The 13,870-nt window shown below is 51.3% G+C and overlaps 2 protein-coding genes across 2 annotated transcripts; both read right to left on the reverse strand.

Annotated features, from left to right (window-relative positions):
• Positions 128-1,928, reverse strand: LOC8063576 (aspartyl protease family protein 2). The gene is made up of 2 exons (XM_002441450.2): positions 1,367-1,928; positions 128-1,253 (listed from the first exon to the last, which is right to left on the reverse strand). The coding sequence occupies exons 1-2, from the start codon at positions 1,873-1,875 to the stop codon at positions 437-439; spliced, it is 1,326 nt and encodes a 441-aa protein (XP_002441495.2). The 5' UTR covers positions 1,876-1,928; the 3' UTR covers positions 128-436.
• On the reverse strand, positions 4,696-8,628 carry LOC8074573 (aspartyl protease family protein 2). The gene is made up of 2 exons (XM_002441451.2): positions 7,720-8,628; positions 4,696-5,686 (listed from the first exon to the last, which is right to left on the reverse strand). Exons 1-2 carry the CDS (start codon positions 8,280-8,282, stop codon positions 4,849-4,851), a joined length of 1,401 nt encoding a protein of 466 aa, XP_002441496.1. The 5' UTR covers positions 8,283-8,628; the 3' UTR covers positions 4,696-4,848.

Below are 13,870 nucleotides of genomic sequence, written 5' to 3' on the forward strand. Positions count from 1 at the left end.
CCAGAATGAGCCTATTCGCTTCTTACAATAAATTAGTGAATAATATTTTTAGTTATAGTTTTTTAGCCAAACGAACAGGTATTGGAATTGCTATTGGGTAGCACTAAATGCAGCTGTTTGGATGGTTTAGAATTCGGAATTGGAAATTGAGTTCACTACGAACCGGTATTCGCAGCACTTTGCTTGCCGCATCCCTCAATACGGAGCCTTGCCCCTCTGTATTACAGGGAATCAAGTCTCGCGATTTGGGATTGGTACCAATTCAATCACAGGGTCTCCAATATCTACATTCAAACAGACCTTATGTATCTCATGCAGAAACTTGATTTATGCAGAGCAATTTCATCATTTCCGTTTTCTATTTTTTTTATTTTCATTCAGAAAACGAAAATTTCCGATCGAATGCTCTTACAAAACCATCAAGCTCAGCTTTCGATCACCGGGTGCAGTTCGACTGCTTGAACCTGACCTGCATGTTCTTGAGGTCGAATTCCCAGAGGTGCTCTTGCTGCATGATGTTGCCGATGACCGACAGGCCGGGCCACTCGCCCTCCTGCACCCCGATGCACTTCACGCCCGGTTTCACGTCGATCACGTAGCTCTTCGCCGGTGGCTCCAGCCGCGCCGACCCGGCGAACTGCACCGCCAGCTTTGGGATGATCTCCGGCGCTCCCGGTCGCCGTGCCGTCCAGTTGTAGCAGTGCTCGAACGGGGGGAAGCTCACTTTGGGGACCCCGTCCAGGTGCTTGCTCAGCGCGGCGACCACGGCCTTGTACGCCGGGGCGGCGAGGACCGTGAGGGTGTTGCCGGAGTCGAGGATCACGCCGCCGCTCTTGGCGTCCCACACCTCGGCGGGGATGTCGAGGGCCTTGCCGGCCACGTGGATGGCGTCGACCTTCACGCCGTAGAAGGGCATCTCGGGGTCCAGGAACAGCTTCGTCTGGGTCGCCGGGGTCCGGGGAACTTGCCCCGGGCCGAAGGCGAGGTACCCGGTGGCGTTGCGCGGGGCGAGGTGGTCGACGAGGCAGTAGGAGAAGCTGCCACCGAAGCGCGCGGCGGCCTGGGTCGCGAAGGAGATCTTGGCGTTCCCCAGGCTCAGCACGCCGTCTGCTGACCGGAAGCTCTGGCCGTCGTGCGAGGAGGAGCAACCCAAGACCACGTCTTTCAGCTGCGCCACCTTGCCGCCGGGCAGCGCGATGGTCGCCGACTCGGTGCCCACGATGCCGCGCGCCCCCGCCGATCCTTCCTTGTACCTGCCATGCATGCACACACGTACAGGTGGTGGTAACATTGTCAGGAAGAAGAAGCGATGCATGCATGGATGGACAATGGCGCTGCTGCCGCGTGATGGTGGTGAGATAGTGACCGGTAATCGTAGGTGCAAGGGCTGGCCGGCGAGGAGCAGTTGGCGAGTGTGAAGGGCACGTCCAACTTGCACGTGTCGGACGAACACGGGATGGGCGCCCACGACCTGGAGGTCTTTGGCCGGAACACGCGACCCGGCGGTGAGGCGCCGGCGCACTTGACCCAGGTGAGGTCGCTGCCGGTGTCCGCCACCAGCGTGAACTCCTGCACGGGCGTTCCCACGCGGAGCTTTACAAAGTACTGCCCTGTGCCGGAGTAGGCCCCCGACGACATTGGCAAGGAGACCGCGGACGACGACGCCACCTCCGCGGCAACCCTCCGGCTTCCGCCCTGGCGCGACCGGAGACGGGCGCAGATGTACGCGTGCCGGCGCCGGTCGTCCCTCGCCCGCGAGGCTAAAGACGCTCCCGGCGCGGCGGGGACAAGATCGAGCCTCGCCGACTTACCGCTCGCGGTGGCCGCCGCGGCGAACAGCAGGACCAACACGAGCAGGTTGCCGCGCAAGGCCATTTCGTGGTCCTTGGCTCCTTGCTCTGCCTTCAAAAGTTGTCTCCCTCGCACAATGGCAATGGCAGATAGCAGCATCAATTTAAGAAGAAAAATGATAGAAATTCACAAGTTTTTTCAAGGAAAAGAATCGAGCAAAAGAAGCTAGCTTTGGTGTGGCCTAAATATGGCAAAGCACAAGAAGTGGATATCATTTACGGGCCCTATTTAAAGTAAACAAACTGTCTCAAATGAATGGTATATTTCCTTTGGCGTGGCAAGTCATGAGATACCCAAAGTAACCTTCAGCTTTCTTGGTAATAATTTATATTCTTCAATTATGTCTCCACGAACATTCTTTTTTCAAAAAAAAAACCTGATACAGGTATGCCCACATGTAACCTCACCCTCTATGAAAACACCTTTGAAGAACTGATTAAGCCTGACAAATCTTGAGAGTTGAGACTGGCAAATATGTAGAGCTTAGGACATACTAGGTGTATGTTTGAAGTTTTCAAAATAGAAATACTAGGTGTATTTGAATTGGCTAATAAATGGCAGGATAAAATTATCCAGAATTAGAGTATCTCTAGGAGTTTTGTAAGCCAACTTCTAAGTTCTATTTTTTAGTAAACAGAGACAAAAAAAAACCCTCCAACACTTTGCTAAAAGAGCTCCTTAAAGATAAAAATATCAAACATTCTTTCCAACTCAGTAACTTTTTGTAGGTATCCCACGCAAAATCATTCAGTAAGCTATTATAGCATACTGTTAGACAAAGAACAAAATTCAAGGTTGTTATTTCTTCTGTTAACTTAGTAGATGTATACAACAAAGTTGGACCTCAACTCAACTCTACTCGAGCGCCGCCGTCGCCGCAACCGTCGTCGCCACCGTCCCCCGCTTTCCACCACCATAGATCTCCTCCCTTCTTCTCCGGCACCTCGCTAGAGGCTGAGGGGAGTGAGGATCTATCGTTTTTAATAAGTTTTTCAGTAGATGGAGTTCTTAAGGTTAGGGTCTTTTCATGCTAAGTTTCTTGGTACTAGAGGTTTATCTCTTCCTCCTCCTTTTTTGACAACGGCAAAGGAAAAGGTTGGAACCATTTGGTCCATAGTGGCTATGTTGAAGATGAGGGCAATAACCATGAGCAACTTCACCGGCATAACGGCATGGAGACCTTTCTTTCCGACGGTGACATCAAGACAGAGATGATATTGCCGCCATGGAATAATTTTCTTTCAATCTCTTATTTGTTCTGTCGTGGTTAGGGGTTGCCATAATGAAGGATTAGGAAAATAATTTTCAGATTAGTCTTTCTCATTCTTCGGTGGCAGAAAGAAGAAGGAAGACAAAAGAAAGAAGTTTCTTAACTCCGCCTATAGGAACATTAGCCTTCGTTCGTTGGACATATGTTCTCAGCCCTTTTGCTGAGTATTTGCGTGTATGGTCATCCATACAAAGCGTCATACAGATTTGGTTTTGAGATTTGGAGCTATTCACAACGTAGGTACAATTTAGATGAAAATTCCAGAGTGCTTGTAGCGTACCCAGTTCTTATATAATAAATTTTTTCTTTCGCTCAAAAAAACTTAGTAGATTTATTAGTTTAGCAAGTAAACTATACTCAATCCATCCTAAATTATAAGAGTTTGACTTTTTTAAAACTAAATTTGACCGCTTGTCTTATTTAAAATTTTATGCACAATATTACTTCTTTTGTCATGGCTTGGTTTTAATAAAAGTTCTTTAAGAATGACTTAAATTTGACTATGTTTGTATAATTTTCTAAATAAGACGAGTGATTAAATTTAGAATTAAAACAAGTCAAACGTCCTATAATTTGAGATGAAGGGAGGACTAAACTTCTCAAGATGCTGTTAGCACCTTTGATCTCTACTGATGCGTGGATAGAATGTGTGGAGACAAAAAAAACAGCCTCATTATTAGCTCGTACTCCCTCCATCCCAATTTATAAATCATTCCAAGAAAGATTTATAACATTAAATAGATATTACTATGAAAATATAACTAATAAAGAACCTAATGATACTTAGATGGTATCATAAATATTATTATGTTATTATATAAATTTGGTTAAACTTAAAATGCTTTGACTCTATAAGATTCTTGAAATGACATATAATTTGAGACGGAGAGAGTATCTATTTGGATGGGTTAAATAGGGCATGTTGGATGGCTAAATAGGCCACGGTACATCACGCGAAATCTATTATTTGTCTAATTGAAAATCTAATAGCATGTATCTTACACGACTTGATATAGGTGCTCATATTTTTCTAAATTTATTTTAAGATTTAACAGCAATATACTTTCAGTGATAGGTGACTAGCGCCATCCCCGTCAATAGCGAGGCGCAATGTGTAAACTTCTAAACTGTACCGTGTAATTAAAAAAAACAATGTTGCCTCCACTCATTTTATTGTTTTTGGAAACAGAGCGTGCAGGAGAGCTGCCGATTTATCTTAAAAGAATAAGGAACTCAAAATGGTAGTACAATGGTTTGACAACTCTAAAGGATTAATCAGCCGCAAGAACAGTGCACTCCAGAAAATATGCGTCGTGCAACACCGTCCCGTTGACATGTTGTTAGCTTCGCTTTGATTAATTTGCTTGAGTGCACAAACACACACATTGTATTTGTATCATGTTTTGTAAGCGGGGTTTGCAAAGTTCAGTTCATTCACATTGTCAATGTTCTCCTTTCTTGTTTCAGAATCTGTGCTTTCTAGTTTCAGAATCTGTGTGTGTCTCGTAACTTATGTTTCAGTTGTGTGGCCGTCTTAGCCAAAAGCCCCGAACACAGCGTGCTGTCTGAAAGTCTTAAGAAGATTCATCCCTGCAGTGAACGATTTGCCATTGCACTAAAATTGATCTTTTCATTCAGAAGACCCACTGCCTCCAGGGTCGTTACAATTTTTAAATTTTATCAAGACGATAGACGAATTATGCATGCGCGGCGTCCGTCATCAATCATCATAGGGCGCAGCGCGTGTGCTTGAACCGGAGCCACCGGTCCCTGAGATCGAACTCCCAGAGGTGCTCCTGCTGCAGGATGTTGCCGATGACCGACACCCCGGGCCACGAGCCCTCCTGCACGCCGATGCACTTCACCCCGGGCGCCGCGTCGATGACGTAGCTCTTGGCCGGCGGCTCAAGCCGCGCGGACCCGGCGAAGTGCACCTCCATCTTGGGGATTTCCAGCGCGCCGGCGTCGGTCCAGTTGTAACAGTACTCGAACGGGTCCATGGTAACCCTGGGCAGCCCAGCGAGGTGCTTGCTGAGCGCGGTCACCACGGCCCTGTACGCCGGGGTGGCGAGGATGGTGAGGCTTGTCCCGGAGTCGAGGATCGCGCCGCCGTTCCGGTCGACGTCCCACACGTCCGCGGGGATGTCGAGCGCCTCGCCGGCCACGTACACGGCGTCCACCGTCACGGCGTAGAACGGGGTCATCCGGCGGTCGAGCAGCAGCGGCGTCTGCGCGGCGGGCGCGGTGGCGCCCGGGCCGAAGGTGAGGTAGCTGGTGGCGTTGCGCGGCGCCAGGTGGTCGACGAGGCAGTAGGAGAAGCGGCCACCGAAGCGCGCGGCGGCGCGGGACGCGAAGGAGATGTTGCTGTTGCCCAGGCTCAGCACGCCGTCCGAGGACTGGAAGCTCTGCCCGTCGTACGTGGCGGCGCAACCCAGCACGACGCCCTGCAGCTTCGCGCGCCTGCCGCCGCTGCTGTCTCCGCCGCCGCGCCCGCTCCCGGAGGACAGCGCGATGGTCGCCGAGTCGGTGCCCACCACGCCGCGCGCCGCCGAGCCGTCCCTGTACCTGCCATGCCATTGCCACCACGGTTAGGTAAAGTAACGTTAGTTCGCGCGCATCACCACGACAGCATCAGGATCGGCCATCACATGGAAAGATTCGGCAGCAACACGCTGTGATGTATATATTACAACAAATAATGTAGTATGTAGGGATTATCATTTTTATTTAACTCGTCAAAATGCATTTGACGATTTGCGAGAATGAAACTACAGTACTGTGAAGGCGACACTCGTATGCATGAACATGATTCGAATTGGGGACCCTGGCTTTTTTTGGGAGGCGACAGGAGGCACCAAGAACCGGCTTGCAAGTTACTCTACTCGTCTTCGGTATGGTCTGACGGAATCGTTCATAGACAGTTGGGAAATGGAAAGATACGTCTAATCATGAACTGTAAAGCTCAGCTCTGAGAGTCGGCAAAGTGGCTGAAAAGGGTAATCCCAGCTCATACGATGGTTACGCCGGGGATAGCCTTCGATGTAGTAGTACTAGTAAAATGGACTAGTCCGACTGTCCGAGGCTCAAGATTAGCACATTTCAGTTTTCTTTCAGTTGGGATATAATATTACTAAGTACGGTGCACTTGACCAATTAACTGTAAGTGGTAGCTGGAAAGCAGGCTACGCAGGTAGATGCCACCGGTGCAGTAGTGCCCGGAGCACGACCGATCAAAAGCTGAGCTGTACAAGGAGTTTGTCCAAAGATAGACGGTGCCTATCTATAGTCAGACAGTCAGTGTACTGACGCTGAATCAGCCAACGCGTTCGCTGTCGACGACCTCGGGCTCGGACCATACTACACTGCAGGAACAGTACGGTAAAGTCATGGTAAGTTTCAGAGAAAGCCGGACTGGTCAAACACCCATGACACGTTGCTTGGATCGGAGCAGCAAAATGACGCCCAAACTCCAAGTTCCAACACGTCCGTGTTTCTCAACTCTCGGCGTTTCCAACCTGCCACAAGCAGGGTCACGGGGGCGGCGTCCACCAAGCCAGCCTGAGGAGCAAGCACATGGCGCGCCCGGTTCGGCGAGGCGGCGGGCGAACAAGTTGCTCCATTTTTAAAACAGACCGGGAGACCGGACGCAGGCGACAGCGCATCGGCGGTCGCGACGCCGCCCTACCAACGGCAACGTGCGCGCCACCCACGATCGGCGCGAGCTCCTCCGCGTCCGCGTCGCGTCGTCCAGATCGCACGCGCGACGGATCGGAGCCAGGGACGCGGCCGGGGCCGGGGCCGGGGCCGGTAAAGATTAAATGTGTGCGTGCCCCTCTTGCTCTACCTTCCCGGCCGGCCGCAACCAGACCACCTCAACAACATTAACGCCGCATCCTAGCTTCCATCCAATTTGGCAGCCTGGACAACCTCGACTCGTACAACGTGCTGCTGCTGCCGCTGCTGCTGCTGCCTGTGGTTGGGCAATCCCTAGAACCTACTCTACTGTCGCCGTGAATCGTGTTCTCTACTCTATCAATTAGCAACCGGGTTTCTTCTGAATGCCTCGCTCAACTACGTCCAGGAGACCATGACGAACGCGGCGTAATTTTGCAGGAGAGGTAAATTCGAAGGAGAGGCAGTGGAGTGCAAGTAGAGTTTAAAGCACAAGGCGCATGGAGATGGATCCCAGTCAGCGAAACCGAGCACGAACTCGTGTCCGCACTAGCAGCCCCAGCAAGCCTGCCGAGCGAGGCAATTGAATGCCGCGCTCTGCCATGCCGCGGCGAGACCGGCAGCAGCAGAAGCGCGGTAAAAAAGCTGCGCGAGTAATGGCGCGCGCGAGATGCCGACCCACCCCGCCCACCAACCAACACTTACTACTGCCGCTGCGGCGCTGCCTGCTTGGGGCAGCAAGCTAGCCAGCCAGCCCGCTCGGCCGTGTCGCCACCGGAACCGGAGCCAGCCGTAGCGTGACGATGACGAGATCCGGTGGAGTGAGGAGCACGCGTGCGTGTTATTGAGTCGAGCGGCACGAGGCGATCGATCGGCGGAGTACGAAGCAGGACAATGGCTAGAGGGCATCGGAGTGAGGTACTGACCGGTAGTCGTAGGCGCAGGGGCTGGCCGGCGACGAGCAGTTGGCGAGGGAGAAGGGCACGTAGGAGGTGCACGTGTCGGAGGAGCACGCGATGGGCGCCCACGACTTGGACGCGGCGGTGCGGAACACGCGCGCCGGCGACCCAGCGCCTGTTCCGGCGGCGGCGCCCGCGCCGCGGCACTTGACCCAGGTGAGGTCGCTGCCGGTGTCCGCCACCAGCACGAACGGCTGCGCGGGGGTGCCCACGCGGAACCGCACGAAGTACTGCCCCGTGCCGGTGTAGGCCCCCGACGAGAGCGGCATGGCGAACGCGGACGCGCCCACCTCGGCGGCGCGGCGCCCGCGGCGGGACGAAGCTAGCTGGGACCGGATGTACGCGTGGCGGTGCAAGTCGTCCCTCGCGCGGTCGGACAGGGACGCGCCCGGCGCGGCCGGGACGAGCTCCAGCCGTGGCCGCGCCGGCTTCCTCCCGCGCGGCCGCTGGTGCCGCCCGCCGCTCGCCGCCGCAGTCGCCGCCGCGGCCAGCACGAGCAGCGCTAGCAGCAGGTGGCCGCGCGAAGCCATTTCTTGAACCTTACTTGATTTCCCCCCCTTGCTCCGATCCGATCCCTTCACACCGTCACACGATGGCAACGGCAGACGACAGCAGCAGCGGCGAGCAAGGACACGCACGCACGACCCACGAGGTTCTGCTACGCAATGGGAAGAGCAGCAGCTGCTGGCATTTCGCCACCTCTCGCCACGAGCTTTTGTCGCGTCGCGTCGCGTGCTCGGCTCTGCTCGTATTACTCCTCGATCGAACTCGAGGCCGAAGAAGAAGAGGTGGCCGGAGCAGAGCTTTTTGGCTGCGTCCGTGACGGCGAGGCGAGGGAGACGGCGTCTTTTATAAACACAAAACAAAAGCCGCTGGCTCACTGGCGCTGCGCGCGGTTCGGTTGGGTCGGGTCCGTCCGCCTGGGCCCTGGGGGCTGGTGCCTTGTGCGCGCTTCGTTGGCATTTTGGCAAGCGTGATTTTTTTAAGCAACATTTGGCAAGCGTGATTGATTGATGGGTCGAGGAGGATTTATTTCCTTTGCTGCCCGCCGGGGTTCGGTCCGATCGGGTTTCTGGGACGAGATTTGCTCGCTGTACGTCCCCGTGGGCCATGGGCTCGGCCGTTCTAGTTACCGTGTTCATGTGGGGCCTTGTTTATTTCCTAAAACTTTTACAATTTTTTAAAATTAACCATAGGCTCGGCCGTTCTGGTTGCCAGCCATGTTCATGTGACAGAAATCCAGGCCTTGTATAATTTATTTATTTATTTGTAAAATAGACATCATATCACTTTCGTTTGTATTTGACAAATATTGTTCGATTATAGATTAACTAGACTCAAAAAAATCGTCTTATAAATTACAAACAAACAGTGCAATTAGTTATTATTTTTATTTATATTTAATATTTTATGTATATGCCGTAAAATTTGATATATTTTTATTTTTATTTAATATTTTATGTATGCGCCGTAAAATTTGATATATGATGGAAAATCTGAATTTTTTTTTAAAAATTTTTTTAAGGAACTAAACATGGCCCCAGTTCTGCGAGACCGCCGGCTGGCTGATTTCAGGGTGGGGGATTGAAAGGCAAGCCGATCTGCAGAAGATGGCCTGGCGAGATCAACAACGTTTCTACTGTAACAGCAGCGGCCGGATTCGCCGTCCTGATTGGCGATTCCAATCAGATCGATAGGTTTCCCAATCAACACGTACTCCTAGGCCTTGTTTAGTTCCCAAAAAATTTTGCAAAATTTTTCAGATTCCCCGTCACATCGAATCTTTAGACACATGCATGAAGTATTAAATATAGACAGAAATAAAAACTAATTGCACAATTTGGTCGAAATTGACGAGACGAATCTTTTGAGCCTAGTTAGTCTATGATTGGACAATATTTCTCAAATACAACGAAAGAACTACAGTGTCGATTTTACAAAATATTTTGGAACTAAACAAGGCCCTACTAACTATGCGCTGAACCAGGACAGGCATGCCAGATGCAGAAACTGCCTGCTAGTACCCTGATTACATGCCGCTCGGTTGTTTGTTCTCGTGCGTCGTGGGGGGTGATACTACGTGACAAGTCTCTCTGCTCAATGACGCCGGAACGTCCGGATCAGCAGCTAGCTACTGTAGATTACATGGCGGGACTCTCCGCGCACGTTGTTCCACCCTTCCCGTGCCATGTTGTGCGTCCAGGTCCAGAGGCATGTCCACAGGTGACAGGCCCCTGTCATGTTTGCTCGACCGATCCCATGCAGCGTTGGCACAGACATGCTGGCCTCCCAGGAGCCTAGGAGTCAGCGCCGATGACGGATGCATGAGCCCACGCGTCAGGACGTCGACACGTGACCCGTTTTGGTGACGCATGCACGTAGGTGACAAGTGGCACGTCCACCAAATGACACGCCTTCACATTCGCTGCGGTGTAGTGTACTACTACGAGGAGGGAGTACCACCTCGCTCGTCGCCAGCGTCGTCAAGGGCGGTGACGCATGCACGCCGCCACGCGGCCGCCGCCGTAGCGCTTGCCGGCTGGCACCTCACTAGCACGGCGCACACAACGACGAAATAAAACGTAGTACAGGTGCTGAGATCAGTCGGCAAGCAGCTCGACATCTAATCTTCCTGTCAAGTACGGTACGTACAGTACGTAGGTAGGCACGTATACATGCACGCTCACTCGAGAATGATGGATAGAGATTCTTACAGCGATGATGAGACGATCGTCGATAGAATATACCTACAGTACAGTTTAGGCGGCCGGGAGGCATGCAGCCTGGACCTGGACAGCTCACGCACGGCGAAAGGCCACAGTGATCTTGAGCTAGCACGCACCGAATGAATCCGCCTAGAAATCGCACCAGAACGACACTGCAGCGCGCGATGAAACGATGCAGAGAGAGATGCTCGGGCAGTCGCCGTGCTATTCCTATAGCTAGTGAGCGAGTGGGCGGTCCTGCTCTGCTGCTGCTTGGTGCTGGCCAGGACAACCAGCTACAGCTAGAGGGCAACAACAACAGGCAGGCAGGACCGGGGATTGGGTGGTCAGGTGGATGGATGGACGAGCTCACGAGCAGGAAAGGAAGAGAGATATGCATGGCTTGGCAATTGGCATGGGGTCCGATCGGTCCGGTGCAGCGACCAGTGGAGTCGACAGGATGATGGCGCGCAACGAAAAGCCGTCCCTGGGCACATGGCCGCATCATGCTCGACTTGCGCCGCAGCAGACTGCACGACTCTGCACGTACGTACGTACTCGCGTAGTACGTGCGCACTGCGCTCTCAAGCCTTCGGATACCTCACTCACTTTGGAGTTTCAGTGCATGTGTGGATCCCATCTTCGCTGTTCATCATGTTCTGCCGTGGGGTCCGATCCGTTCGATGGAGCCGTTTGTGTCCGTCCGTCCCACGACGACTGTTAATTTCGGTGGCGCATGTCTCGGGCGCTCTGTTGGCGGCGGCTCCATGCCCGCGCGCCGGTCCAAACGACCGGGCACTGCGCATGCGTCATGGCATCCGTGGAATCGGCGCGCCTCGTGCCACAGTGGAAAAAAGGCTCCATCGTGGTTACTGAACTTGTTCGTTCGGAGTACGGTCAGGGTTTCATGCCTTGTTTAGTTTCTGAAATTTTTCAAGATTCTCCATCATATTGAATCTTACGGCACATGTATGAAGCATTAAATATAGACGAAAACAAAAACTAATTATACAGTTTGTCTGTAAATCGTAAGACGAATCTTTTGATCCTAGTTAGTCTATGATTGGACAATATTTGCCACAAACAAACGAAAAACCTCAGTTTCAGCTCATCTTTTCGCCCCTCCGAATCCAAGAAGACAGGCTTCGCCTTTCGCGTCTGTTAGCCAACAACTGCCTGCCTGCGTGGGATTTGATGGCTCACGAATCGGTTGCCCGCTTAGCTTGAGCGTTGAGCCTCGCTCGACCTTTATCTACCTGGACTATGATCAGCTCTGAGAACTCTCATCATTGGATCCACGCACGCGCCGTCATGATTCGCCTTAGGTGTTCCGCTAGCGCTAATCGAGCAGGTGATGATCATTGTTCATCACTGCTCTCTTGCACTGGCCATGGCCTCGATCTCGCGGCATATCATCGCTCGTCCAAATTTGTTGGCCCTGCACACTGCGTTCATATATCCAATGCGTGGCTTGATCTGAACTCTGATTCTCTGAACCCATCTCCTTGTGCTTCCGGCCAGCCTTCCGGGTACGGGCCGGCCGGCGAACGACTGCAGCTGTATCATATCACGAACTGGCAATTGCTTTGCTTATTAGGTTAGCATGCTTGATCTACTAAACTTACCCTGTATCACAAACTGGCAGTTGCTTATTAGGTTAGCTTGCTCTACTAAACTTACCCGGCCGGTCAGGGTTCTATTGCCAGCTACCTGCATGTTCTCCAGGTATTGCTCGCTGCCTGCGTGCAAGCATCCAAGTTCCCAAATAGAATGTTCAGAATGACTGGCAACTTGGACATACTGGCCCTAACTGCCGATTACAATCGCTGGAACGAACTCTGAACTAACCTGTGTGCTGGCCACATGCCGTGCGGGCATTCTGCCAACCACATGGCCGAATTGCAATAGAAAAAAAATGGCCAGGCCGGGTAGCGGCGAGCCGGCGAGGCGCGGCGCGGCAGGGATACGATTCGTTCTTTTGTTCCCGCGAATGATCCATTTGACCACCACATGTTTGGTACCACTGCTGTTCTGGCTGCATTTTTCTTTGCGAAACAGAAACACGTTTAGCGGTTAGGCTCTACAAGGATGGCTGGTGGGGAGTTGCAGGTCCTTCTTCAGAAGTGAAAGAAGGTCTGTACAGTAGATTACAGCTTGGAGACAGAAGAGTTCTATGTGACATGAAGCTTCCAAGCCAGTGCTTGGAGCAGCAAACCAACAACTACCTATACACGGCTACACAAGTATGATTTGATTTCCTTGGCAGATTGCAGATGCATGTATAGCCTGCAGGATCTTGGTTGGACTTGTTAGGTGGTGACTATAGGAGAGTAGAGACAAGCTTATCTTGCTGAACATCGTCACCTAAGATGCGAGAGGAAGGAGGTAATCAGGTCATAATGATTAGATGTGCATACAGAGCTGCTGAAGAAATGCTAACAATCTGAGATGCCGGGTGGAACCAAGAGTATCAGCTGGTAGAAATTAGGATACATTATCACTCGGTAGTAGGTATACAGGTACAGGCGTACAGCCTGTAAGTGTTCACACAGCTTTTACTCAATGTCCTCTGAAAGTTGAAACAATTATTCCGGTCTTCAAATAACTTCAACATATCTAATCAAGAGGTGTGATTCCTATATAAATTTATATTCATATATTTCAGTATGAAACCGTCATATTTAGAATTATACCGCCTAGTGAAGTGTGTACATGATAACTTGTCAGTACATATGACAATTTTTAAAAATCGCCAGAATATTTAGATGTCACCGATTTAGTTGTCAAGAGAGGCGTATTTTAATCTAAACATTTTTACAACTAAAAATAAAAAGGGAGAGGGTATCGTCCAACTGGTCTTCATGCGTGCACCTTCGAGTGGCGCTCCCACAAAATAGCACCCCTCCCCCCCTAAAATATTTAAGTTTTTTATTTAGGACATCTTTTGTCAAAATAGTGTTTCTTGGGACACTGATGTTGAGCTCAAAATAGCATCGTAGTTTGTCATTTCTAAATTGAAGTGTGTTGTACTTTAAATCTGCTACAACTAAAAAGAACAAAACAAAGATAACTGAATGGAACAACAATTTCATGTCGCCACTCTGCCTCCTATGCGATCCCGTGCACCTGGTGCTTCCCTCTCTTGCCCCTGACCGTGCGGTTGCCGGTGGAGCCGGCTCATGCTCCCTCTTCCACACGTGCGACTCGTGGACTCCTCTCATCTCCCACATGGACAAAACCCCAGGGCAGCTACACAAAAATTGGACAATTGCTCTGTAAAACAAAGAACAAAATTGGTTAACGGGTAGAAATTCTGAGCAATAAAATAGCAGGCTCTTGCAGCGATAAGCTCAAAGCTGTCAATGAAACAGGACCTTAGGCCAAATTCGTACTGCACAGATGTTTGTCATCAG

This window comes from Sorghum bicolor, chromosome 9 (genome assembly GCF_000003195.3).
Source record: "Sorghum bicolor cultivar BTx623 chromosome 9, Sorghum_bicolor_NCBIv3, whole genome shotgun sequence".
Classification (NCBI taxonomy): domain Eukaryota; kingdom Viridiplantae; phylum Streptophyta; class Magnoliopsida; order Poales; family Poaceae; genus Sorghum; species Sorghum bicolor.

Excerpts from the sequence above, each read along its gene's own strand:
- LOC8074573 (XM_002441451.2), bottom strand. The coding sequence starts at position 8,282 with ATGGCTTCGCGCGGCCACCTGCTGCTAGCGCTGCTCGTGCTGGCCGCG. Across the intron at positions 5,687-7,719 it reads CCCTGCGCCTACGACTACCG|GTACAGGGACGGCTCGGCGG; the intron begins GTCAGTACCTCA and ends ATGGCATGGCAG.
- LOC8063576 (XM_002441450.2), bottom strand. The coding sequence starts at position 1,875 with ATGGCCTTGCGCGGCAACCTGCTCGTGTTGGTCCTGCTGTTCGCCGCG. Across the intron at positions 1,254-1,366 it reads CCTTGCACCTACGATTACCG|GTACAAGGAAGGATCGGCGG; the intron begins GTCACTATCTCA and ends CATGCATGGCAG.